The sequence below is a fragment of the Eumetopias jubatus genome, unplaced genomic scaffold, assembly GCF_037043125.1.
Source record: "Eumetopias jubatus isolate StellerSeaLion01/CBP00866 unplaced genomic scaffold, mEumJub1_p1.0 scaffold_1, whole genome shotgun sequence".
In the NCBI taxonomy this organism is placed as follows: Eukaryota; Metazoa; Chordata; class Mammalia; order Carnivora; family Otariidae; genus Eumetopias; species Eumetopias jubatus.
The window spans coordinates 203,926,227-203,953,370 of NW_028274807.1; the positions used below are offsets into that span (position 1 = coordinate 203,926,227).

At 50.1% G+C, this 27,144-nt stretch overlaps 2 protein-coding genes across 11 annotated transcripts in view; one reads left to right on the forward strand and one right to left on the reverse strand.

Annotated features, from left to right (window-relative positions):
• Positions 1 to 260: 260 nt before the first annotated feature.
• Positions 261 to 17,450, reverse strand: ARMC6 (armadillo repeat containing 6). 3 transcript variants are annotated; one of them, XM_028087061.2, is made up of 8 exons: positions 17,110 to 17,450; positions 11,403 to 11,554; positions 10,210 to 10,292; positions 5,496 to 6,069; positions 3,680 to 3,825; positions 2,494 to 2,625; positions 2,010 to 2,147; positions 261 to 1,025 (listed from the first exon to the last, which is right to left on the reverse strand). In XM_028087061.2, the coding sequence occupies exons 2-8, from the start codon at positions 11,527 to 11,529 to the stop codon at positions 813 to 815; spliced, it is 1,413 nt and encodes a 470-aa protein (XP_027942862.1). In that variant the 5' UTR covers positions 11,530 to 11,554; positions 17,110 to 17,450; the 3' UTR covers positions 261 to 812. The 3 variants fall into 3 exon arrangements, with proteins under 3 accessions (XP_027942862.1, XP_027942861.1, XP_027942860.1); XM_028087060.2 differs by having other exon boundaries at positions 11,403 to 11,558; XM_028087059.2 differs by having other exon boundaries at positions 11,403 to 11,576.
• SUGP2 (SURP and G-patch domain containing 2) overlaps positions 17,200 to 27,144 on the forward strand; it is a 34,067-nt gene continuing 24,122 nt past the window's right edge. For 4 of the 8 annotated variants that reach the window (XR_003606668.2, XM_028087056.2, XM_028087057.2 and 1 more), the window contains exons 1-3: positions 17,200 to 17,576; positions 18,966 to 19,097; positions 22,918 to 24,522. Coding sequence is in view for 7 of the 8 variants with exons in the window: in XM_028087056.2 (XP_027942857.1) it covers positions 17,525 to 17,576; positions 18,966 to 19,097; positions 22,918 to 24,522 (1,789 nt within the window). In the remaining variant the exon portion in view is untranslated. Of the gene's footprint in view, positions 17,629 to 18,965; positions 19,098 to 22,917; positions 24,523 to 27,144 lie in introns of all 8 variants that reach the window. The other 4 variants (XM_088028902.1, XM_088028908.1, XM_088028907.1 and 1 more) reach the window with 4 other exon arrangements.

A 27,144-nucleotide genomic window follows, 5' to 3' on the forward strand; every position in this document is an offset into this window, starting at 1 on the left:
ACTAGCTCAAGGCCACAGAGCTGAGTGACACATAATCAGAAACAGTGGCCTTGGGGCTGAGGCCCCAGGTGTGAACCACAGCCCCAGCAGACTGCCTGTCTGGGAGTGACAGCAGATCATATATCCCAGGCTGTTCTCAAAACCCCTTTGCTTTCCTCAGCGACCCCATGGCCTCCCCAGACGTCTGCCCCTCTCCCATTCTCTGAGGCCACTTGGAGGCAGCACCCATACTCCACCGCGCTATGGAAAAGATCCCTCCATTGTTCAACTAACAGAGTCTTTTATTACTGGGCAGTACTGGCTGGCCTGGGACCCCTGGAGGCAGAAGAGCTTGGTCCCTGCCCTCTGTCCAGCAGAGCAAGGCACCTACAACCCATATTACAAGTGAGAGATGAGCAAGGGAGAAAACAGACTTGTAGGAGCCGAAGCAGGGTGGACCCATCCTCCTATGAGACCGGCCAGTGTGGATCCCACATTTCAGTTAGCATTTTGCTCCCAAGCAATACTAAGGAGGCCCCTCTGGTAGGAAAGGGAATGGGGTGGTAGTGGGAGGGCAGGATGGGTAATGCCAATGCTGTCAGCTGGCCTGGAGAACAAGGCGAAGGGAGGCCAGGACCCAGGGGCTGCTTTCTGCTGTGTAGACACTTCACCAATGCTCCTTTCCCACCCTAGCCTGTACCTGGTACCCATCAGAAAACACCCCTCACTGAGTGCGGGAGGAATCCAGGGACTAGAGTGGCAGGACACGGACCTCCTCCCTGTTCCTGAGTCACATAACTCACCCAGAGCCATGGCCCAGACTGAGCCTGAGGTCACGGCGCCAGGTTGCCCTTCTGGCCAGTCCACAGCTCTCGCAGCTCGACACGGCAGCCAAGGTCCCGCAGGGCAGCCTTGGCCACGTCCTCGCAGTCACGGTGGGTGGCACGGGCCCGCAAGATGAGTGCTTCAGCCCCCAGGTCCAGGATGGGCTGTGAGAAGGCCTGGCTGCGGGCCACCAGGTTACGGATCAGCATGCAGGCCTGTTTCTGGGAGGGAGAACTGAAGGTGAGGGGCTGTGCACTGGTGGGTGGGGTCCACTCTGACCTCAGGGCCCCCATCATAACGTAACGGGTAAAGGTGATCACAACCAACATAAGGTAGGTGCTTACGCTGTGACTCATCAGGCTAGATTCATCTCCCCACTTTACCCTCTCAGTCGCCCTGGGAAGCAGGGCTAATTTCCCCAACTCCTAGGTGAGGAAACTGAAGCTCAGGGCAGTCAAGTGCTTGGCAGGTGCGGCTGATCACTCAGGTGTGGGACCCCCAGTCTCAGAGCAAGATTCCCCTGTGGCTGGCAAGAGCCTGGGCAGGGGTCCCAGGAAAGGAGGGCAGAGAGACAGTGGGAAGAGAGGGTTGTGCACAGGGCCCATCTGTCAATTACATCATCACTCGTTCATCAACACCTGTGCCCTGTTTATCTGCCGTGTGTGGGTGCCACAAAGCACCCCACCATTGGGAGACTAGAAGAGAAGTAGGTGAGGTGTGAGGGGCTGCCCAGCCAGGGTGGTGAGGAATGGGCAAGGTGATGGGTGAGCCAAGAGCACAGTGTTCCAGAGGAGACACCATCAGCAGCAGAGACCCCTAGTGGGACAGAGCCTGGTGTGTCTGAGGACCAACAAGGAGGCCCCTGTGCTGGGAGGGTGTGCGAGGTAGGAGTAGGGGAGGCAGCCCACGGATGGCAGGGAATCTTCCACAAGTCCCAGCAGATCTCCACCTGCTCTCCTCCAATCTCCTCCTCCTCCTCCTCTGCTTCTGAAGGAACTGTTAGGAGAGGAAAAAATCAACACCGCAAGAGCAAAGGAACAGGAAGACAGCCGTGGGCAGAACTGGGTGCACTTTCAAGGATGGAAAGTAGATACCATAGGGGGCTGGGAAGGAAGAAGACTTCGAGAGAACTGGGCTGGGATGGGGACAGGGACAGCGACAGGGAGGGCTTGGGTCCTGCCCCGCCCTCCTGCCCCCAGGCCCACCTGCACTCCACCCTCTCGCGGGTGCGCCTTCATGGCCTGCAGTGCCACCAGGGCCCCGCCACCCTCCATGATGACCCGGCTGTTCTCCGGCTTTCGCAGTGCTAGGACACACAGGGCCGCACAGCTCTGCTCGCAGACCTGTGGGGGGGGGGGGGGTCACAGGGATGGAGGAGACAGTCAGAGATGCCCATCACCCGGAGGGCCTGCTGTGGCCGCCACCGTTAATTCCCCAGGTGAGTGCCCTGCAGTTTCCCCTGGAGAGACCGCTGCCAGCCTGTGTATAAACCAGATCAGTACTAATAGGAATGATAAAAACCTCAACCATGCTTAGGGGGGACAGTCTCCACCGAGGCCTCTCGCAGGCCCCACCCCAGCCCTAGCCCTGCTTGAGGAAATGGGGAAGAGCACCAGGAGAACCCACATACTGATTTGGGACTCCAGTCACTGTGCCCCACTTCATGCGCCCCCTGCCTGGGGTAGGTACCTGGGGGCTGGCCAGGTGCTGGGTCATGGCGGCTATGATGGACTCTGTCCCGCCAGCACGGACAATGGCGTCCTTCACATCATCGTTGCCTGCGATGGCCCGCAGGGCACTCAACACTTGCTTCACAAGGTCCTGCAGGAGGGTAAGGTGGGGGTCAGCTCTGGCTAGCTCGTCCTCCTGCCCTGTGCCAGACACTAACTGCTTGGTTGCTGGTTTGTGGGGGTGGGGGTGGGGTCTTGAGGGAGGGTCTGTTGTTCCGCTGTCTGAACAACAGGTGGGGCCACCCTGGGGCATGCGCGCAGCCTGTGACGGCAGGAGAGGCTCAGGGAGTTGGACCCTGTGGATTAGTACACCTGTGCCCAGCCCAGGCATTTGGACAACCTTGACACCCACCCCTCACGCACGGAGGGGGCATGCGACTCAGGCCAGGAATCAAAGCCTGGGGTCCTCTGGCCATAGCTGAGTCCCCAGGTCCTGAGCTGAGGACAGTTGACCAGATGCTGCTGGGACTGCTGACCGCCCCAGTGAGGGGCAGAGCTATGAAAGAGAAAGAGAAAGCGGTGGGAGGGAAACCAAGCCTCCACCCACCCCCAACTGTCCAGGAGTACAAACAAAATGCATTCCCTCGTGAGCTTAAGCCAGTTCAAATGCAGCTTCTGGGGTTGGGGGTAATAGAACCATTGCTGCCACAGGACGGGGAGATACTCCCGCGCTAGGCCAGGCATGTAGAGGGGATTAAGTGGCTGCTAAATGAAAGAACAATGAATAGGGGTCCCTGCCCCATTTTATGGATGGGGAAACTGAGGCACTAAGGATTTGTCTCACTCAAGCATCACACCCCTGAGCTGGGGGCTGGGCCAGCTCGTCAACACCCACTCGCATTCCTCCCACTGCTGGTAGAAAATACAAAGGTGTTAAGGGATAGTAAGAGAGGGTGGGTGGATTTGTTTTCCCCCAAAACTTTACTTCCTGCCCTGGGGTCAATGAGAAGTGAAAACTGCACTTTGCTTCCAGGGTCAGCAGACAGGGCGGGTATGTTCTGATTCAAGCTTGTCTGGGTGGCTGGGGCTCAAGGGGGGCAGAGTTCACTGGGAAGTCTGGAACCTTCCTGTGGCATCGAGAGAAATGACAAATTGAAATCCAAGTGAGGGGCGCTTCACACCCTAAGACAGCTCTGGACACCCACCTGGTGGTCGCTGCAGTTGGCCAGTAGAGCCACCAGGACACCGAGGCCCCCAAGGTCAACGACCTCCTGGCAGAATTCATTGCGGACGGCCAGGCGGGATAGGGTGCTGCAGAGCTCACTCAGGACACTGGGGTTGTCAGAGAATGCTGCGGAGAGGGAGAGGAACCACTGGGGGCAGGACAGGGAGAGAACCAGTCCCAGCTCGGAACCAGGAGCCAGCGGTCCTGGTACAAATCCTGTTCCACCTGGGAAGCGGGGCCCTTCTGCCAGGCAGGGCGGCCACACGCACCAGGAGAGCCCCACTGAACACCAGGGCCGCCCGGGCCTGCAGTGCTCCCTGCTGGCCGCAGGAGAAGACACGCGAACTCGCCCTCCCCCACGCGGTGTCCCAGATAAATTCCAGACCAACTGATGATCTCAACTAAAAAAAGAAAACCATAATAGTGCTATAATAAAACATCCAAGACTATTTTTATGTTCTTGGGGTGGGAATGACCTTTCTAAGTGCAACGGGAAACCCAGAAACTGTAGAGGGACATATGGATAGAGTTGATCTGGGCAAAATTGAACACAGATGCGGAAGATGAAGCTCAGAGGCCCCTCGGAGGAGAGGCCTACACTGAGGCTCACATGTGGGGGTGGTAGGGGGTGGAAGGGTTGGGGGGGAGTGGACAACCCTATTTTATACAGAGCTCTGTGACAGTCAGCTGGTATGTCCCGCTGGTCAGAGTACAGCCCCCAGCAATGCCATGAGCACTAATCTGGGGGGAGGTATTCTCTAGATGTGGTGACATCTATGAACAGCTGACTTCAAGATGACCCTTGATGGTCTGAGTGTGGGCCTCATCCGGTCAGCTGAAGGCCTTAAGAGGGAAACTGAGGTCTTCCTGAAGAGGAAGAAGCTCACCTGAGGACTGTGGTGTTGGCTCCTGCCCAAGCCTGCTCCATGGATTTCAGACTCACCAGGCCCTTGGCCACATGAGCCAATTCCTTGACACACACACACACACACACACACACACACACACACACACACACACACACACACACACACACACACACACACACACACCCCCCCACTGGTTCTGCTTCTCTGGTAGAACACTGACTGATAGGAGCACCGTCAACAAACGAGAAAGATGTAAACTCCCCCTCAGAGAAGCAGCTCAACTTCGAAGATGGCTGGGCCTGTTTTCACCCCCTCCAGAGGCAGGCCTGCCTCTCCGGAAGACAGGGCCAGAGTCACACAACCAAGCCTAGCTATATAGAGCCAGAGCCACAGGTAGGCTGGGAAGAACTCATTCTTCTAGCACCTGCTGTGCACCAGACCAGAGTCAGGCCTTTTCTGGTGGGTACAGTGGACAGGGGGCAGGGAATTTCAGGTCTGAACATCAGCGCTGTGATCTCCTATGGCTGGCTTACCTTGGTCATCCCAGTCAGGAACATGTACGTGCATAACAATTTGAGGCTAAGTATGAACCAAAGTATAAACCTCCACCGGGGACCAGCCACACTCCCCCATCTTTGGGAAACACGCTTGTCCCTTTGCGGAGCTCTCCTTTCCGTGCACTCTCAGCCTGTGTGGGGGCACAGAGCCAAGCCCCTTCCTCAAATGGCTCCAGAGATGGGCACAAGATCTGGTCTCAGCCAATGAGCCCTGGCTTGGAACTCTCCTAGAGCAGCCAGAAGTAAGGACACCGTTCCACTAGGGCTGCCATGTGGGTGGTAGTAAGCCAAAAGAGGCAAGTGGAGCCTGGAGCCAGCCATGCCTGAAGCAGTCCTAATACCCAACTCTCATTCTCACACCTGCTCCTACCTTTGGTGGCCTCAATGAGCACCTTCAAGCCTCCATTCTCCTGCACAATCATCTTGGCATGGTCGTGGGCATGGCCAAAGGGCACACGGATATCATCGTCGAAGGTCATGACTCGGAGGGCCCAGCAGGCCTCCCGGACCACGTCGGCACAGCGACCATGCCGGGTGATGGCACCGGTCAGCAGGGGCAGCACACCAGCCTTCACCAGGCTCTGCCGATTCTGCTCGTGCTTCAGGCTGGCATGGCACACACAGCGGATCCCAGAACAGGTCAGATCAGCCGCGTCAGCATTCTGGGCCAGGGTGACCACCAGCAGCTGCAGGCCCTGGGTGTCTAGGAGATCGGGCTGGCCATCGGTCAGGGCTGACAGGGCGTTGAGGGCCTGGAGCAGGAGGCCCTGGTCACTTGCTATAGCAAGCCTCCAGGCAGTGAGAAGGATGGGGTAGGCCCCCTTCTGGGCTGCCAGGAAGCGGCAAGCCTTGTGCTGCTTGCACTGCTCAAAAAAGCGGGCAAGGTGCGCGGACACCTCCTGGGGGCGAGAGTGGGCCACGGACTCCTGCAGGTCATCCAGGGCCTAGAGGACACGGGAGAAACTTCAGTGTCAGCTCAGCCCAAAGAGGATCCACAGTGACAGTGCTGCCCCCCTGTGACATTCCCTCTCCTGGGATCTAGGCCTGTGGTGGAAATGCAGTCCAGCCGTTGTAGCTTCCACACTTGGGCTTTTAGGAGCTTCGAGCTTCAGAGGCCACATAGAGATGGAGAGACCCAGATCTCTCAGGGTCCCTCCACGGAGCGACACACGTGAGGGCAGACACAGTCAACGCTCCGGCCCTAGCAGCCATGGCAAGATGCTCCAGGCCAGACGCGCGGAACCCTCTGGCTCAGCTCAGTCCACCCAGCCGAACCATAAGGAACAAGAAAATGGCCATTGTTTTGGGTTGCTTACCATGCAACTATAACTAATCAACATACCCTCCAGCGGCCACCTCTCCAAGGAAGGTAAAAGTTACCTTTGCCAGACCGGCCAATACCAGATGTCTCCTGTTTGTCTCTCTCATTCATTCCACAAATATTTATCTGCCAAATGAAACCACACCTCACACACTGTTGATTTACCCAAATTCAATTCAAAGTCCTTGGGGGGAAGAACAGTAATAACGAGAGGAAACAATCTGAAAAGAGCATCCAAGTCTAGCTGCCGTTCAATTCCATGCTCCAGACCTGCCTTCAGCAATGGGCCCAAGATGAACCCAAGCCTCCTGGGGCTTACAAAATCACTGGTCCCGGGCCCCAGGAGGGCAGCTCTACAGATGCCATCAACCCAAGCCAGAGGGCTGTGGTTTAGCCACACTGCCCTGAATGGCAAGGATGCCTGTTGGCTCACCGTCCCTGAGCTGGACTTAACTGAGTATATGTTGCAATGACACAGAATATTAATAGGCTAAAAGCAGAGGATGTGCCTTGAACGGACATTTACCAAAGAAAATACACTGGTGGCCACTAGGCAGACAAAAAGATGGTCCACATTGCTAATCATTAGGGAAATGCTCGAAAAAGTAAACATGGAATTACCACATGATCCAGCAATACCACTTCCAAGCATCTACCCAGAAGAACTGAAAGCAGTCTTAAAGAGATGTCTGTATATCCATGTTCATAGCAGCATTAATTCTAGTAGACAAAAGCTGGAAGCAACCCAACTTTCCATTCATGGGCGAATGGATAAACAGAATGTGGTCCATCCACGCGATGGAATATTATTCAGCCACAACAAGGACCACAATTCTGACCCAAGCTCCAACACGGATGAAGCCTGAGGACATTATCCTGAGTGAAAGAAGCCAGCCACAAAAGGACAAATACTCTGTGATTCCACTTATAGGAGTCCCTAGAGGAGTCACATTCACAGAAGCAGGAAGAAGAACTGTGGGTGATAGGGATTAGGGGAGGGGAATAGGAAGTTAAGTGTTTAATGGGGACAGAGTTTCAGTTTGGGAAGATGAGAAAGTCCTGGAAATGGATGGTGGGGATGGTTGTGCAACAATGTGAATGTACTTCGTGTCACTGAACCATCCACTTAGAAATGGTTAAGATGGTGAATTTGTGTTATATTTTACCATAAACCAAAAACAGAGGACGTGGCATTTGAGCAGGAACCTGGCAAGAAACATGAAAAGCTGGCCCAAGTGGCCCAAGTGCTGTTAAGATGCACAGTGCTGGAGTTATAACACTATGGGTTTAGTTAGGTAAGAGAGGAAAAGATAATGGCCACAATCTGCACACTCGTCTCCATCCAGTTTGTGGGGAATCTCCTCTTGTCCCGGATGGCATCAGGAAGGCGAGTCTCTGTGCTGGCTGGCTAAGATGGTGGTCTTCACAGTCCCTAGGTGCTGCCCGAGACCCCCAGACCCCAGGAGTGGCTGAGGAGAGGACAGTTGCTAAAGTGAAGGTGGCAGAGTCAGCTGTGTTCCACCTGCGACAACTCGGCATGGTGACAGGGGCTTTGTCCACCAACCCGGGGATCACTCTCTCTGTGACTGACGGCTTGGATTCTGAAACTCCTCGCACATAAAACCAGTCTAGCTCACCTTCTCCTTAGAGAGTTCCAAGACTTCTTGTTTTGGTTTTTTTTCCCTACAAGTCTATGTGCAACAAATTTCCTGACTCTGGTAGACACATTTCAAAAGGCATCACAGAGTTGAATCTTTCTCCTACAGATAAGCACTGTTCACACGTCGGAGCCACGGCAGCAGAGGTCAATGCCGCCATGGCATGAGAAGGGGCTGGTTCAACTGCAAGGTGAGAGTAAGGCTGGGAGGATGTGAAACCCAATGTGTGTGGCGCCTTCCACACGGGAATGGAAAGAAGGGGTTTGATGGGAGAGACGAGACAAGGACTTTCAGATTTTGCTATAAACACGTGAGTATTGCTTGAATCTTTTATGCCAAGAACACGTTCACGTTCTTCTTCAGTAACGAAACATAAAATTTAACAGTCAAATTAAGAAGAATAAAAAAGCGAAGGTTCTAAACAAAAGGAGTTTTCTGGACTGCTGGTAGAAGACGGCAGAGCTGTTCCCAGCCTGATTTCCCTGGGAGAAGGACCTGGGTCTGGGTCCCAGCTCTGCCCCTCACTGGTTGTGACCACAAGTGAGTCATTTATCTTTAGGGAGCCTCAGATTCCTGATCAGCAAAATGGGCTAACAACAGATTGAGATAATATGTTTTATTTTTTTTAATTTTTTAAAAAATTTTATTTCTTTATTTGTCAGACAGAGAGTGAGCAAGCACAAGCAGTGAGAGTGGCAGGCAGAGGGAGAAGCAGGCTTCCCGCTGAGCAAGGAGCCTGATGCGGGACTTGATCTCAGGATCCTGGGATCATGACCTGAGTTGAAGGCAGACACTTAATCGACTGAGCCACCCAGGTGTCCCATGTTTTAAGAATTTAGCACAATGCTGGGGCGCCTAGGTGGCTCAGTCGTTGAGCGTCTGCCTTCGGCTCAGGTCATGGTCCCAGGATCCTGGGATCGAGCCCCGCATTGGGCTCCCTGCTCTGCTGGAAGCCTGCTTCTCCCTCTCCCACTCCGCCTGCTTGTGTTCCCTCTCTTGCTGTGTCTCTCTCTGTCAAATAGATAAAATCTTAAAAAAGAAAAAAAAAGAATTTAGCACCAGCACTTGAGAAGTACTCAGTGATTACTAAAGACTATTGTTACTGAGACCCTTCATATGTAAAGAGCATCTACAAAACAATAAAAACAAGATGAACAACCCAATTAAAAAAACTGCCAACACAACAAACTCATTTCTTATTAGCAAATAAGTTAAAACAACGAGATAATTTTCTCAAAACCTCTGTGAGGCAGGAGATGGTGAGGGCCCTGAGAGCAGAGAGAAGTAAATACCCTGGCTTAGGCAGAGCTGGGTTCATACCCAGGGCTGTATTCTCCAACTTCCTCTTTTATCACTTTACTCTCTCTTGCTGTCAGGTAGATCATTTTTTTCTCTTTGGATTACCTATCTGTAAAATGGGAATAATAATCCCCACCTTGCAGGGGTCTTTGGGAGAATAACTGAGATAGCACAAAGAAAGCACCTTGCCCAGAACTGACTCCACAGTCAGTTCTCAATAAACACCACAGCCTTTTGCCTTTTTACCAACAGCTTATCATTCTTTGATGGGGGACCTTAAGGATAGCATTTAACCTCTGTGACCTTTACCTTCCTTGTTTGTGTGCTGGAGAGTGAGGGTAGGCTCTGGGCCTCTGTTTCCCCATCAGTAAGTAAGAGATGACACCACCTACCTCACAGGCCAGTTTTAGTGCTAAAGGGGCAGGCTATATAATGTGCTGGTGAACAGTCAGCGCTCAACAGGTGACAGCCCTATTGTGATTCCACTCTCTTTCTGTAATTCCTGTCCATCTCTGAGAAAACTTAGTGGTTAGGAGGCTCCATGGTGCCTGCCCTCTGCCCCAAGGCTGCCAACACTGGGGACAACCTGAGCACTGTCCATCCCAAAAGGGCTCTCAGATATGGACTCAGGGAGCCCTGGCTGCAAGCTCAGGCTCCCATGTACATGCTGGGTGCCTGCCCTTCAGAACCTGCATCTGTCATCTGGGAACCAGTGGAAAGGTGCCCCTAACAGACTGTTAAACGGTGATGTGTGTGGAACCACATGTGTAAGGTCAGCCATGCCCACATGGGCTACCCCTTCCTACCTGTAGGATGTCATGTGTAGGCTCCTGGGATCCATCTGCAGAGGCTTTAGGTGCCAGCTTTATAATGTTGCTCAGATCAACCCCTGCAGCGGGTGGGGGGGCGGAAACAAGTGACAGCCATCATCCCCACAGGCCTTCCAGAACATACCTCACGTCCCTTCTTCTGGGACCACCCCACTCTGGAGGCCTTTGGGGGGTCTGCCCAGCTCCCCACCCCAACCCCTCCCTACCAGGGCCCAGCAGCCACATTCATACAAGGGATGTAGGATATGGAGGGGTGGTCTTTGCCCCTTGGCCCTGTCCAACCACTGGGAGCAGAGCAGTAGTGAGGCTGCAGGTCATCACCGCGGCAAGAGACACATCTACCTGGTGGGGTAGGTAGAATACCACCCTGGCTGCACCCCCACCCTCCCTGGCACCCCTAGGGAAGCCTCCACTGCAAAAGACACATCTGGGCACTCCTCTAGTCCCTGACCAGTATCTATATCCTATACCCCACTCTGTGCTGGGGACACCAGCCTCTGACTTCTGAGGCTGGGCCCCCTGAGGTCCCTTGCCCTCTTGAGTCTGACCGGGCTTGACCAATGGGGAAGAGGACTTCAGATTAGAAGAGATGGGAGGGTGGGGTATTTATTCCCAGCTCCCTGCCTCTGCCTCTGCCAGATGACTCCCCACCCCCAGCCATGGCCTGTTGTGGGGCTGGGGAGGTCTCCTAACCCTGCCCACACCACTGTAAATAAATAGTCCCCTCTTAACCACTGTCCCCCATAGCCTATTTTGAATATGCCAGCTGTTTCCATAGGCTGGTGACCAACGTCCCCTTCTGCCTCCATGAACTCAAGCTGGAGCGCAGGTGAGGCAGGGAGGCAGGTGGCCCCGTTTCTTGGGAGGTAGTCGGGAAAAACCTCTTCAAGGAAGTGGCAATTAAAATGAGGCCCACCTTGAAGGATTCAGCCCTGCAGATGTGTGGGTGGGGGGTCAAGGCGAGTAGGGGGAGGACAAGAACAAAGTGGGAGAAGGTGGCCAGGCTGCTCAGGGAAGAGCGCAGACAGGGCGACGGGGCCCAGGGCTACCACGCCAGGCAAAACAGAGCCATGGCAGGAAATCATTCTCACACATTAAGAGCTGTGGACTGGAAGTGACTTTTGGGGAAAGAGCCAGACCAGTGCTGGGACAGAGCCACGGTGCCCTACCTTGTGATTCAAACTGTTCCACAGCCTCTTTTACTGCCTCCTCTGACCCCATCTCGAACTCTTCAATGTTTTCACGAATGGCTGCATCAAAGGTCTCCTGGGTGATACGTTTGGAGGCCATCTCCATCTCCTGTGCGTGGGGCGGCAGGTGCCTGCCTGAGAGACACCCTCAAACTGAGAAATCAAGGTAGGAAGAAAGCTTCACTGAGGGTGAGAGGACAACTGCGAGCCTGGCTATCCCTTAGGGAAGAGCTACCAGGGACCAAAGCCTAGGGCCTCCCAGGAAAAATTCTAACAACCTGGGTCACAGAGAAGGCTGATACCCCACCATCTGCAGAGCTTCTAAAAGTGTAGAAGAGGGCAGGTAGTTTACATTTTATCTAAGAAAGAGAAGATGTTAATATGTGTCCTTCTAGTTAAAAAAAAAGGATAAAATAATATTTTAACAATATTACACGTTATATGTTGTTACATGATCATAATGAAACAACATGGTTATAATGCTACATTTTATGTAAAGTGTTATTTACGACATGGATATTTGTCACAATATGTAATACTATAACTATGTGGTATTTTATCATAGAGTTACGTTATTTCATAGAAAACTACGTAATAAAACTTACAGTGGTATGCTGTTATACCAATATAAGTTTTAAAATAAAAACTAATAATAATAAATAAAATGGAAAACTAAATTAAAAACTAATAGAAATACTTACCCTGAGGGGAAGTGGGGAAAAGGGTGATGAGGACAGAACTAGAAGCTGGATTATTCTCTCCAAATGTACCTTGTTTCATGGTTGCTGTTGTTTTGTTTTTTTTTTAAGGATTTTATTTATTTATTTGTCAGAGAGAGAGAGAACAAGCAGGGGAACGGCAGGCAGAGGGAGAAGCAGGCTCCCCGCTGAGCACAGGGCTCGATCCCAGCACCCTGGGATCATAAGCTGAGCTGAAAGCAGACGCTTAACTGACTGAGCTACCCAGGCATCCCATGTTGTTGTTGTTGTGGGGTTTTTTTTGGAGATTTAATTTATTTATTTGAGACAGAGAGAGATATAAAACACAAGCCGGGGGCACCTGGGTGGTTCAGATGGTTAAGTGTCTGCCTTTGGCTCAGGTCATGATCCCAGGGTCCTGGGATCGAGTCCCGCCTTGGGCTCCCTGCTCAGCGGGGAGCCTGCTTCTCCCTCTGCCTCTCTCTCTCTCTCTCTGTCTCTTATGAATAAGTAAAGTCACAAAAAAAAACAAACAAAACACACAAGCCGGGGGAGAAGGGCAGAGTAAGAGGAAGACTGAGAAGTAGACTCCCCACTGAGAAGGAAGCCTGATGTGGGGCTCGATCCTAGGACTTTGGGATCATGACCTGAGCTGAAGGCAGATGATTAACCAACTGAGCCACCCAGGCGCCCCCTTTGTTTCATGGTTTTAAGTTTAGAACCCATGTAAATGCTTTACGTGGTTAGGAAAAGAAATAAATCAACATAAATGAAAATAAAAATGAAAGCATTCCCTAAAAATAAAGAGTAAAATGAAAGCCATGAATCTAACAATATATCTATGCAGAGTTTAAAATACAGTGATAGAACCATATATCCCTACCAGGATGTACAATAATAAAAAGAACTGTAAAAGAAAATCTTCAACAGTTTTCAGTAATCATGTTATTGGAAATGATAATAGTAATGTTATTTGGAAGTCACTGTGGATATAGCAAATAAGTAATATCTTATCTCATTAGGAACTAACACAAAAGAAAAAAAGATTCTAACACACACACAAAAATCCAAAAAGTAAAAACTCAGAACTAAATTTGAACTGGAATTATCAGTACAAACTCATGGATGTATTTTTTCTTAGTCAAACAAAGAACCAATTTTTCTAATGATATCAGCTGAAAATGCCTAGAGGAAATAACATCACAGCAGTAGTGAACACCCTGAATACCACCAATGGTCTCTAAGTATCATTTTCCCAACACAGAAGACAGGACTCCTGGTGGAATGGCTGATTCTATAACTGAGAAGAAAACAGGCCAAAGAAGCCGAGCCAGGAGCATCTTCTCAGACGAGAAAACAAGGAAGCTTCTAAAAACCATCAGGTTAAGTCAAAGGACTTGGAGCAAACCCTAAGAGACGCCCATGGGCCCAAGTGACAGATGAGCACTAAAACAAAACAACAAAACCAAACAAAACACAACAGATAACAAAATCTGTGCGTTCATAATAGTACTGAAACACACCCTGCTCATTTTGCTGAAAACTGGCAAATAAAGAATACAGCATTCATCCTACTTCCCTCACATAATTACCAGATTATAAAGAGGGGACAAGGAAAAGTTGTTTTGTAGATGAATTCCAACTAATTATCCATAACAGGGCAGATTAAGACGACAATCCCCACAGGCTGCAAAACTGTAAGGAGCAAACCTGATGGGGAACCTGACAATGAGGGGACAGTACCCTCGTCCACTGTGTGATTTCACATCACCAGAAGAGAAACCCAACACCACCTGCCTCCAGACAAGAGTGAAATGCACCTGTGAAGTCATCTTCCCAAAAACTCAAACCCAATCTGACCATGCATCCAATAGAACTTTCTGTGATGTTGGGATATTCTCTATCTGTGCCATATACGTGGGTTCTAGCAGTTGAAATATAGCTAGTGTGACTGAGGCACTGAATGTGTACTTTTTATTTTTTTTTTCAATTTTATTTATTTATTTATTTAAAGTAGGCTCCATGCCCAGAGTGGAGCCCAACGTGGGGCTTGAACCCACGACCCTGAGATCAAGACCTGAACAGAGATCAAGAGTCAGCTGCTTAACCGACTGAGCCCCTAGGCACCCCTACCACTCTCTCTTTTCAACAAAGACGGAAACAGGCCTTAGGCCCGGAGCCTAACAGGGGTTAACAACTACTTTCATTTTGCTTCTTTTACTACATCTATTTTGTTTATCGCGGTAATACTTTTTCGTTTCCATTAAAATACATCACTTTTTCAATTTATAATAAAGTTTCAAGAAGAGTACAAAGAACACCTATTTCCTTCTAACTTTCCCAGTTGTTAACATTTTGCCAGGTTAATCTCTCTCTGTGAGAGTGCGTGTTCCTGCACACACGTCATGTGAGAGTATGCTCCAGGAATCAGATCCTTCCCTCTTAAAGACGTCAGCATGAATCTCCGAAGAAAAAGACATCCTCACACATCCAATGTGTAACTAAAATTTAACACAGGAGGGGCGCCTGGGTGGCTCAGTTGGTTAAGCGACTGCCTTCGGCTCAGGTCATGATCCTGGAGTCCCAGGATCGAGTCCTGCATCGGGCTCCCTGCTCGGCAGGGAGTCGGCTTCTCCCTCTGACCCTATCCCCTCTGATGTGCGCTCTCTCTCTCTCATTCTCTCTCTCTCAAATAAATAAATAAAATCTTTAAAAAAAAATAAAAAAAATAAAAAATAAAAAAATAAAATTTAACACAGGAAATTTAACAGTGATACATTACCATTTTCTAACATACACTCCATGATCAACTTTCTCCATTGTCCTAATGCTGTCTTTCAAAACAATTATTTTTCCTGGTCCCAGGTCTGTTATAGAATCGTGCATCACAGAAAATGTTAGGGGAACAAAGGCACAGGGAGTGTCAGGACAGCAGGAGAGGAATGTGGCAGAAATCCGAGGGCAAATTTGGGCTGTACGGGAAACGGGCCACTCAAGCCTGCGCTTCTGTTTCTGGAGGTGGCACAGGATGTGAATATTCCATCTGTGTTTGTGCAGATGGGGAGGACAGGCTCCGGGGCCAGCAGGGGGCACTTGAATCCCAGGCCCTCCACTTAACCTGTTGGTCAACTCTCTCTAGTGTGACGTGGGGATATACAAAGAGAATCTTCCTCATAGGGCTGTGGTGAAAATTCAACCAGTTAATCCCTATAAAGTGCTTAAATAGGATTTGGCACAGAGTAAGAGCTCAATAAACATCAGCTATTGTTCCTTTCTTTTGTTGCTTAGAGGTAATTCAACCAGTTCAATTTGGGGGAGAGGCATAAGGGCATCAAACCCCACACGTTGCTCCCTTGCAGGTAGCCCCCCTACTTCTTTCTGCCCCAGAACAACAAGGATCCGTTTAGGGGTTGCTAAGGATTTTCATGGTCAAAGGTGAAGGAAAAGAGTAAGGATTTTCTGTTTCAATTAAGAGCTTCTCAGGGAGCACCCAGGCTGGTATGTGTGTGCAGGTGTTCCTGACCAGTTCCAAGGGGCAGAACTTCCCAGCTGGTACTGTTGGAGGGACTCTGTTCCTGACTCTGCTACCAAATGATGCTTCCACCACCCTGACCATCCTTCAGATCTGAGTGGGTCAACAGTGAGTGGCCACCCTGTCACAGAGGCATAGTTCTAAAGGTGAATGTCAGTTATACCTACTTTACGGATGGGAAATCTGAAGCTCAGAGAGGGGAAGAACCTGTCAGAGATCACACAAGCAGTAAGAGGCCTGGCCATCATGCCACTTTCCTTCATTAACACTTGCCCTCCACCTGGGTTCTCCGCAGAGTTTCTGCTAGCTCTTCCAGGCCGCCTCCTCCTGGGTGCCTTCCCTGACCACTTAGAACCTGTATGTGCTCTCTGGCCTTGGCTCCCCCTGCCCAGTCCTGAGCTCGGGAGATGAATGTCCGGCTCTGAGACTACCTCTAAGGCAAGTTCTACAGGGGTCCCCTAGGTTGGGCACAGTGCTAGGTGGCAGAATGAAAGTACATATCTGGAGTTCATGAGAAAGATGGTGCCTAGGAATGGTCATCTGGGAGCCACCTGGGAACAGTCCAGGCTAGGAAAGCGGGAAAACAGCATTACCAGTCCCCATGATGGGTCCAAGGTGTGCTAGAGGAAAGAAAGGGAGTTGGCAAGACCCCAAATGACAGCCAGTTTTCCTTTCTAAGCCAGGGTTCCACTCACCAAGAAAACGGTGCCCTGACATGGCAGGGACTCCAGTGACTCCTCATCTTCCTCCACCCGACACACCCACCCTGGTTCAGGCACAATCCTCCCTATGGGTGGCTTCCTCCCTGCCACACTCTGTACCTCTAGCCTCCACTCAGCAGGCAGGGAGAAACTTGAAATCACAGAGACCTCGCTGCTCAAAATCCTGCACTGGCGTCCCAACCCTCTCAACAAAATCCAGTCTACTTACCAGCACTTTTTCTATGTGGACCTTACCTAGGTCTCTTAGCTAGACCTTTCCACCTGAGCTTTCCCACCTCTTTCTGATCCTTCCCAGCCACCCAAGGGATGCTCTTAATAACCATTATGGTCAAAGCAGCCCCCCACTCATTTCGCATCATCCTTTTTGAATACTATATCTACCTGGAACGACATGTTCATCTATTTTATTTCCTTTTACTGTCTAGCCTTCTCCCCAATTAAATTTAACCGCCACGAGAACTGGGGCTCAGTCAACTTTGTTCACCACCTTCCCCCCTGCCCAGGATGGAGCCAGACACGCAGCAGGCACTAAGTACACAGGTTATGCATGAATGAATAAATGAATGAAAAGAAAGCCGAGGCCAGGGAAATGGGGGATTTTGTCCCGGGGCAGCTTCTGTAAGAGTCATTCCCCAAAACCAAGTCCCCGAGGGCGGCGCCACAGTCACCAGTCCGACCCCGCGGCGCCCACTCCCCTCCCCGCGCGAGGGAACTCCGCAGCCGCCGCTTCTCACCCGCTTTTCGCAGCCACGTGGGGAAAGGGTGGGGCTCGCGACTGTCACCAGCAGAACCACCTCTGGTCCCTTCCGGCCACCGTACGGGCGCAGGCGCGCTGGCGCCAACTCGCCTCGGCCTTCGTCAGCTCCACGGACAGCTCCCGGAGTGATCAAGAGTGACCGCGAGCGCAAGTAAAGCCAAGAGAGCCAACAGGTGTGCAGAGGCGGCGTCTTTGCCGCCTTTTCCCGGCCGTTCCCCGTTGCCGCCGCCCTCAATAAATTAATCTTTCGCCTAGGGAGCGTCTGCCCTGAGAAGCGAGCAACGCGCCTGCGCAAGAGGACTTGGCGGCGGCCGCCTGCGCCTGCGCACCAGGGCTCGGCGGCAGCTTGCGCCTGCGCGGCGCGGCGCTGCGGAGACCGTTGGCTCATTTACATGTCCCCGCCTCGCGCGGCGGCGGCGGCGGCGGCGGCGGCGGCGGCGGCGGGTGAGGAGCCTGAGGCGGCGGCGGGGGCGGCTCCGCGCGCGGTGGGTTCGGGGTGAGGCCTGGGCTCAGGCGTCGTCTGTGGGCGGGCCCCGGTTGGGAGGCTCGGGTTCCGCTCCGGGGGCCTCCGGTCCCCGCGATGACGCCGCGAGCTCGGCCCTCGGGCTGCGCGTCGGCCGCATCCCCGCCGGGTCGGCCTGGGGGGCGGTCTTCGGCCTCCCAGGCCCGACGCCCCCTTGTCTTCGTTCTCGGAGGCGGGCCACGCCCGAAAGGGTGCATTCGTTCATTCATTCCACCCGAGCTGGAGCGGCTCCGTTCGTAGGGGGTTTACTGCGGCCGACCGCTGTATTGTGCTCTTTACCATTTTTTACCTGGCTGAATCCCCACAGCAGCCCCCGCTCTTAGCTGCCCGCTCTATGGATGGGGAAACGGAGGCGCAGAAAGGTTAGGTCACTCGATTTGATCCGGAGCCGCCTGACGGGGAGACCCTGCCCTTCGATAGCGGAGAACAAGGGGCGCTCCAGGAAAAGGGCTTAAGAATGAGAAAAGAGGGTGATGGTTATAAGAGATGGCTCGAAGGAAGGGCAGGTTTGGGTCTTGGGGTTGAAGGTTTCAAGATGGAAGGGATATTGTGGTTAAGGACGCAGCCACTGGGTTCCTCAGCGTTGCTTTCAGTCGTTTTCTAGTCAGTCTTCAGGGCTTTGTCCCCACTACCAGTGCCCTGTTTTCCAGGTTCCGGTCTGGGCTCTCTGACCTTGGGTGGGTCACTTAGTCCGAGTCTTTCTCTTCTTCTGTATAATGTCATTCCTAACAGGACCCGCTTTTCACTGGGTTGTTGGAAGAAGTAAACGAGATTGTGAGAGTCCTTTTCCTACAAGAGGACCTAGTACAGAGCGAGCTCTGTCACTGGTCAGGGATTCTAACGCTCACTTGTTGAGAGGCTGTTCTCAGAGGGCAGGTCAGTTGTCAGAGCCTCTTTGCGAGTCTATAAAATAGGAAAATAGAAACGGGAAAGATCGCATCTCTCCTAAGCACCATTTGCGTGGGTTATGCTCCTCCCCTCCTCCCTGTTACATTCAGTTGTGTGTGTTGCTTCATTGCAGTTCTCCAGTAAACCCCAACAGATAGGGATTCTGAGGAAATAGGCTCAGAGAAGCAATATAGATTGATAGATCTTAGACAAGATCGCAGGGCTTGCTTTGCTCCTTCTAACCAACACACCTGTGAGCTCCGTGAGGGCAGAAGACCCCTTAAAATAATCTGGCCTCCCTCTGAAGCACCATGTTCAATTATAGATTACTGTCTCATCACTTTGAGGATTAGGTGAAACTGAGCAGGCTGTGTGAGCGTTAGTTGTCATTCTTAGTGTCTTTTTTTCCCCTCTCGCTACAGGTCAGAGAAACATGGCAGCTAGGCGAATTGCACAGGAGACTTTTGATGCTGTATTGCAAGAAAAAGCTAACCGATATCACATGGACCCCAGTGGTGAGGCCGTAGGTGAAGCTCTTCAGTTTAAAGCTCAAGGTGAATTAAAGCACTTGGTTTCTTTGGGGGGAGGGTAGCTATTGGGCATTCTTTTAGAGTAAGGGCAGGAGGATATCAATGCCTTGGGGAAACTATTCAATGCTGGCTGCCTCGCCTCGGATCCTACCTTCCTTATTTGTTAAGGAGAGATAAAGTTATCTGTTGGTCTACCTGTCAAATCATTATGCAGAAGTGGGTATGGTCATTATCTGAAGCTTCTCTGCCCCAGGCATCCTCCCCCACCTAAAGAAGGGTTCTTGAATCAATCTCCTGGCTTCATCCCCACCACCCCTGCCCAGATTTGAGCTCTTACTAGTTCTCGCCTGGATTATTGCAGTAATCTCCTGAACGGTCTCTCAGCTTCTGGTTCCATTCCCCTCAAATCGGCCTCCCCGACAGATCTACTAATGCCACCCTTTGCTGGGTCAAGGCCCTACTTGGACTCCTGAGGCGCCCCATTTTGGGGTTATATCCTCAGACAAGTGCAGGAACAACCAGGTAATAGTTAATAGTGTTGTGTACAAGACGAGGGCATGGGAGGTTGCCAAGTGTAGGCCTTGCCTGAAAACATTCCCCTTGGAAAGTTTCGAAATGTCAGGCCAGCAGCATCAAAAATGGTGCACACATTGTTTGCAGGATGACAGGGAGGTTCCTCACCATGCCACATAAGGCTCCTAGCCTTCATGTCCTGCCTTTGGGGCTCATGTTTCAGTGACACTGTGCTGCCTGTTTGTGCTTCGAATCCCTCCCCAGCCCAGCCCAGCCTGATTAAGTCTCTGGGGCACTAAGACCCAGCTTGCACATGCCTTCCTCCAGGAAGCTCCTGCGGGCTTTGAGGTTGATTTGATTGCTCTTCCAGGCCCCTGAGCACTCCCTTTTTTGAGGTGGGCCAGCCTCCTCCAGGCCTCCTTTGGGCCTGTGCTGCTCCCTGCACCAGCCTCTGAGCCAGTTTCCACTGAGGAAACTTCCTCAGTGTTGACTGAGTGAGTCTAAGTGCTTGGGGCAGGGATAACTTGTGTACTTTGGATGTGGAGAAACGAAAGCCTAGAAGCTGTTTTCAGATTCTAAATTTTTAAAAAATGCTTGAGTATTTTTACACAAAAACCTTCCCATTGTAAGGGATTGGAAGAATTAAGAAGTAGGAGTATGGGGCACCTGAGTGGCTCAGTCAGTTAAGCATCTGCCTTCATTCAGCTCAGTTCATGATCCCAGGGTCCTGGGATCCCACATCAGGCTCTGGTCAGTGGGGAGCCTGCTTCTCCCTCTGCTGCTCCCCCTGCTTGTGTGCACACACATGCACTCTGTCTGGCAAATAAATAAAATTGAAAAAAACACACAGTAGTTAGTATAATGTAAAAGTCTTTAGGTGCTTCCTTACTCCTCAGAGGTAACCATATCCGTGGTGTTTTGTGAATCCTTCAGTTCTTCTATGATATGTTTATGTAATCCTAAATACTCACATAATTGATACATGTGTACACACATGCTTATGTGTATGCATGTATATTTTATATATATATATATATATATATATATATATACACACACACACACACACACACACACACGTATATATATCTGGAGATTTAAATCTTGGTTTATTTTTATCTAGAGACTCAAACGTCAATATGTGTCTTAGTCTCCTCAAGAAAGATGGGGGGTAGGAGCTGTACTAGGAAACCAGCAGGATGCTAGATGGTTCCTGAACCACCACTTTGTCACAGGGCCTAGCCCTGTGAATAAGCAAAGTCCATCGATTGGCCTTTCACTGTGTCTGTTCTAGTCTGTATTGCTTTACAAGGCATCTGAAAATCCCCATTGTGCAGACTTCATCCACCACTCTTCCTAATGCTACTGCCCTAACCCTGCCAGCAATAGCCATCAATACCTGGATTATCCCCGTGGACTTTTTGCTGGAACATCCATATCCACTCTTGTACCTGGTGGTCAGTTCCCTGCACTAGCCTGTGAGGTCGCCCCTTTTCTCTGAACCCCTTCATGGCTTTCCATCTTGTTCAAAGTAAACTGTAGAGTTCCATTGAGGGCCTGACTAGATCTGTTACCCCCATTCTGTTCACATCCTCTAGCATAGTGGTTCCTTAACTTTGCTGCTTGTTGGAATCATCTGGAGACCCTTTAAGATTTTATTTATTTATTACTTATTTTTAGAGAGAGCAAGAGCGCACAAGCTAGAGAGCACACTCATGTGCATGGGGAGGGGCAGAGGGGGAAGGAGAGGGACAAGCAGACTCCACAATGAGTGTGGAGCCCAACGTGGAGCTCAATATCATGAACCTAAGATCATGAGCCAAAATCAAAAGTCTGACACTCAGCCGACTGAGCCACCTAGACAGCCCCCTGGGGACCCTTTAAAAACCCTCACGCCCAGGACACACCCCATCCCAATTAATTAAATCAGAATGCCTGGGGATCCCCAAGGACTCCAGTGTGCAGTAGAGTTTAGGAACCACCTTCTTACCACTTTGCCCCCATTACTGTCTTCCATTCTGGCTACACTTGTTCCCTGCTAGTCTTACCCCAGGGCTTTGTCCTGATGCTCCCTCTGCCTGGAAGGCTTCCCCTGTAACTGCACAGTCTGGCCCCTGACACCAGGCCTCTCTGCACAGATACATTGTTGTCAGAGCAGCTCTCCTTGGCCAGCCTGTCTGAAAACGGCTCTCCCTCTTCAAGTTCCTGCTTGCTTGATATTTCTTATTGGCACTTTCATACATGTGATGGATTTTTGTTTATTGTTTGGCTCCCTCAACTGATAAATCCGGAGAGTAAGGATTTTGTTGTCTCTTTTCCCTGCTATATAATTCCATTGGCTAGAGCAGTGCCCACACACAGTAGTTGCTCAGCGAGTACTTGTTGAACAAATAAATTGGGTTTATACAAAGCTTTAGCTTCTTGTGGTCTCTTGGCCCATTACTACTTCCTGGCCTCTCTCTCCCTTTTATTTGACTTCTTGACTAGGTAATATTTTGATTCATAAGCTAGAAAATTAGAACGCTACTCTGCAAAGTCTCCCTGAGGCCTGCTGTTCCCATGTTCCTGGTTTCTTACAGAGTTTATGTGTGAATAAGCAAAAACAAGTTTAGGTTCCTATTTTTCTCATTTCTGTTTTCTCATTTCTACACATACTGTTCAGTTTTCATTGTGGCCTCTCTTGCTGCAGGTTGTGTAGCTTCTGTGTCCTCTCTCATCTGTTTTAGTCTCTCTTTTTTCAGAGGATTGGTTGGCCCAGTGGACCTTTGCGGGGAGCCTCTCTGCCACCTTTCGGTCAGATGCTCAGCTGTGGTTGGCTGTGGTGGGTGTAGTGTCAGACATGGCTCCTGCCTTAGTGGCACTGTGATCTAACACTTTCTCCTCAAAGGCAGGGGGGGCAGGCAGCCTCCAGAGAAACTGTCTACTGTGTGCTAGAAGTAGAAATGTACAAGTGTTCCAGTTGTAATAAAGAAGCCCAGGTTATTTGGGGACCAGACACCCTTTCCTGAGTCAAAAAGAGGGCTTATAAAACAGATGCCTGCAGAGCCCGGACAAGAAGGCTGAGTGAGTGAGGAGCACCACTGCCCAGCCTCTGTGTACTGTCATCCAGGCACATGCAGGCCCGGTGCTTGTAGGTATTCTGTTTTTAGAAGTTGTAAATCCAGATTTTTAAATAAAGCCACACACATTTTAAATGTTAGAAACAAACACAAATTTCTAAAATGCATTCTGGCAAATAAAGGACCCCTGCTGGTTGGTGGTGTGTGGACTGTCTTTTTGCGACCTCTGGTCTAAATTACCTTTTTGTTCCTCTTTGGATCATCTATTTCAGATCTTCTAAGGACGGTCCCAAGAGCCAGAGCAGATATGTATGATGACATTCCTAGTGACAGCAGATATACTCTGGCTGGATCTGTAGCCCACCCTCGAGACACTGGAAGAGAAAGCCTGAGAGGTGATGTGTTTCCAGGACCTTCCTTCAGATCAAGCAATCCTTCTGTAAGTGAAGACAACTACTTTCGCAAAGAGTGTGGCCGGGATCTGGAATTTTCCCACCCTGATTCCCGAGACCAGGTTTTTGGCCACCGGAAATTGGGACATTTCCGTTCTCAGGACTGGAAATTTGCACTCCGTGGCTCTTGGGAACAAGACTTTGCCCACCCCGTTTCTCAAGAATCCCCTTGGTCACAGGAGTATAATTTTGGTCCTTCTGCACTACTGGGGGACTTTGGTTCCTCCAGGCTGATTGAGAAAGAGTGTTTGGAGAAAGAGAGTCGGGATTACGACGTGGACCGTCCAGGGGAGGCAGACTCTGTGCTCAGGGGCAGTGCCCAAGTCCAGGGCAGAGGCCGAGGTCTAAACATCGTTGACCAGGAAGGGGCCCTTTTAGGGAAGGGAGAGACTCAGGGCCTGCTTCCAACTAAAGGGGGAGTCGGGAAACTTGTCACACTAAGAAGCGTGAGCACAAAGAAAGTACCCACTGTAAATCGTATTACTCCCAAAACTCAGGGCACCAACCAAATCCAGAAAACCACCTCAAGTCCTGATGTGACCCTGGGGACAAACCCAGGGACAGAAGATATCCAGTTTCCCACTCAGATCCCTTTGGGGCTCAATCTGAAGGATATTCGGCTCCCCAGAAGAAAGATGAGCTTTGACCTCATAGATAAGTCTGATGTTTTTTCAAGATTTGGGATAGAAATAATCAAATGGGCAGGATTCCATACTATAAAAGATGATGTTAAATTTTCCCAGCTTTTCCAGACTCTCTTTGAACTTGAAACCGAAACCTGTGCTAAAATGCTTGCTTCGTTCAAATGCTCCTTAAAACCAGAGCACAGAGATTTTTGCTTTTTTACTATCAAATTTTTAAAGCACTCTGCTTTGAAAACACCCAGAGTTGATAACGAGTTTTTAAACATGCTTTTAGACAAAGGTGCTGTGAAGACCAAAAATTGCTTTTTTGAAATCATAAAGCCCTTCGACAAGTACATAATGAGGCTTCAAGACCGGCTCCTGAAGAGTGTAACACCCCTGCTCATGGCGTGCAATGCTTATGAGCTGAGTGTCAAGATGAAGACCCTCAGTAACCCCCTGGACTTGGCTATTGCCCTGGAGACCACCAATTCTCTCTGCCGGAAATCTTTAGCTCTTTTGGGACAGACTTTCTCCTTGGCCTCTTCTTTCCGGCAAGAGAAAATCTTGGAAGCCGTGGGCCTCCAAGATATAGCTCCCTCTCCTGCCGCATTTCCAAATTTCGAAGACTCTACTCTGTTTGGGAGAGAATATATTGATCACCTGAAGGCCTGGCTGGTCAGCAGTGGGTGTCCACTCCAGGTCAAGAAGGCTGAACCTGAGCCAACCCAAGAGGAGGAGAAAATGGTTCCTCCTTCCAAACTGGAAATTCAGGCCAAGGCTCCGAGTGGTGTGAGTGATGGTAAGGAAGGCACTGGAAGTTCCTATTTATTGTGATTAGTTTGTTTTTCATGTTTTCTTGTAATGTGTCTTATTTGAGATTTTTGCACAGAAGTTTTTTAGCCAACTGGAAACAGTTTTAGTAGAAAACTCATATTGGCCGGGGTGCATGTCTGCTATTCATTCTGAAAGCATATATTAGGAATCTTCTGTCTACCACAGAAGTCTTTAGACATTTCTGGGTCACAGATTCCTTTGGGAATCTGATCAAAAGCTGTGGCCCTTGCCAGGAAAAATGCACACATATTTGTACACAGTTCTGCCTGTGCTTTCTGGGGGGATTGTACCATCCTGCAGCCAAGGTTAAGAAGCCCTTGTTACAGAATCTCCCTTCCCCCACCCTAAGGTATTAGTAGAGGGGAAAGTAAACACTGGACACTGTCTCTGGGGAGTCCCCAGGCTCCTAAGGGACAGAAGTCACAAAACCCAGCTCCTCCTGTGCCAGGATTACGGGAATGGAAGAGACCCTAGCCCAGGGGAGTTGGGGAGGCCATGTTTAAGGGACCAACAGAGATTAGCCATGTCAGCCCAGGTAATAGAAGCACCTTTCTACCCACTCACTTTTCTAGAACGGCTAAAAGTCGATAGATCAAGTAGGTACATCTGGTAACCTACAGTGAACGAGTCAGCTTTGGGGAGGTTCCAGAAAGGCCAAGAAAGAGGTAATACTAAAAAAAAAAAACCAAAAAAGAAACCCCAGAGGTATTATAAACATTTGGCTGTTTGGTGTCCTCTCTCCCTCTTAGCACCCAGGTTAGATGCTTTCCTAGCCCAGACATCCCAGAGGTCATGAGCATATGTGGTGCCCATGTGACCAGTGATGAAGCACTTTCCCCCCCTTTACCTCAGGAGGAAGTCCCTTTCCCCACAAGGCAGGTTTCAGCTTCCATTGCCCCAGCCAAGTGGGAAAGCCTTGTTTGGCCCTGAATCTCTTCACTCCTCTACACCCTTATGCAGCCCTGATTACATCAGGCACTGGGTAGGTCCCACCGTGGATGGGCAGCCACACCTACTCCTGGAGAGGGAGCCTTCCAGAAGTGGGCTCAGGGCTGAAGCAGGACCCCTCCTCCCCACGCCTCTCATAGTGGGGGAGTGGAAAGTCAGTGTCATACTGAAGAACGTTGTTTGAAGGAGGAAAAAAACACCCATAACCTAAAGTTGCCCACCACTATTTCTGGTTTTGTTGCTATGCGAGTGCACCCACAGCAACAGTCTTGCTGTGCTGAAAACACTACAGTCTATTCTTTTATAGGATCATCAAAGGCCTTTTTCTGTGTTTCAACAGCATTTGCTGCATCATGATACTGACCTAACGTAAATTACTTCATCCTTCCCTTGATGTGGGACTGTGCTGCCTTTTACTAGAGGCCTCTGAGGCTGAGCAGAGCTGGGTTCCCTTGTAACTGACGTCTGCAGGCCTGGGCTGTCTGGACAGCAGGTAGATGGCACCAGTGCCCGTGTCTCATGGGGTATGCCCTGCCACTGCCTCCATTACTGTCTGAAATGTGGAGATGACATCTTCCATTGAATGTTTTGGTTACCACTATTGTTATTTTTTATTTTTTAGTTCTCTATAGAATATGGTCAGGGGAAGAGGATTGTGGGGCCAAGACTGGGACACTTGTTAATGGTTACCTTCACGAGAGATGGTTGGAGTGATCCACAAATACGTTGTTTTTCAAAGCTTCCAACCCTGAACCTTTTATTCTTTGGTAAGATTGTGTAAAACCAGCAATTCTGTAGGATGAGAGCCGATAACAAAAAAAAAAAAAAAGTTTCAAAAGGGAAATAATTGCAATAGCATGACAATTGAAGAATCCATTTAGCCGGTGTAAAGAGCTCACACTGAGGTTTAAAATAAGTTTAAAGCTGGGGCGCCTGGGTGGCTCAGTCGTTAAGCGTCTGCCTTCGGCTCAGGTTATGATCCCAGGGTTCTGGGATCGAGCCCCGCATCGCATCGGGCTCCCTGCTCAGCAGGAGGCCTGCTTCTCCCTCTCCCACTCCCCCTGCTTGTGTTCCCCCTCTCGCTTTATCTTTCTCTGTCAAATAACTAAATAAAAAAAATCTTAAAAAAATGTTTAAAGCTGCAACTCAAACATAAGCAAGGACTGGACAGTGCAGTTAACCCCACAGAACAAACTGGAAAACCTCTCCAGTTCAGGAGTGGTTTTTATCGAATGACTAAACAAACAGACCATTCTGTGCAATTAAAACTAGCAAGTATCAGAAAACTAAACAGTCTTATTAATTGAGGGCCAGCTGCTCCTCTGTGTTGCCAGTGGCATTGTAAATTGAAACTCATTAAGGAGGGGCGCGTCTGGGTGGCTCAAACATCTGACTTTTGATCTCAGCTCAGGTCTTGCTCTCAGGGTCCTGAGTTCAAGCCCCTTGTTGGGCTCCACACTGGGCCTGGACCCTACTTAAAAACAAAAAACACACACTTCATATTGAAAGAAATTGACACTTTAAGAAATGTTTTTCTTTTCATGTATTCAGCAAATATTTTCTGTGAACATCTATCCTAAGGCCACTGACTTTTTTGATTAGGGAATTTTTCTTTGCAAATTTATATGTATGTTTTCTG

Excerpts from the sequence above, each read along its gene's own strand:
- ARMC6 (XM_028087061.2), bottom strand. The coding sequence starts at position 11,529 with ATGGAGATGGCCTCCAAACGTATCACCCAGGAGACCTTTGATGCAGCC. Across the intron at positions 6,070-10,209 it reads CTACACATGACATCCTACAG|GCCCTGGATGACCTGCAGGA; the intron begins GTAGGAAGGGGT and ends CGTGTCCTCTAG. Across the intron at positions 2,148-2,493 it reads AGCACCTGGCCAGCCCCCAG|GTCTGCGAGCAGAGCTGTGC; the intron begins GTACCTACCCCA and ends CCCCCCCCACAG.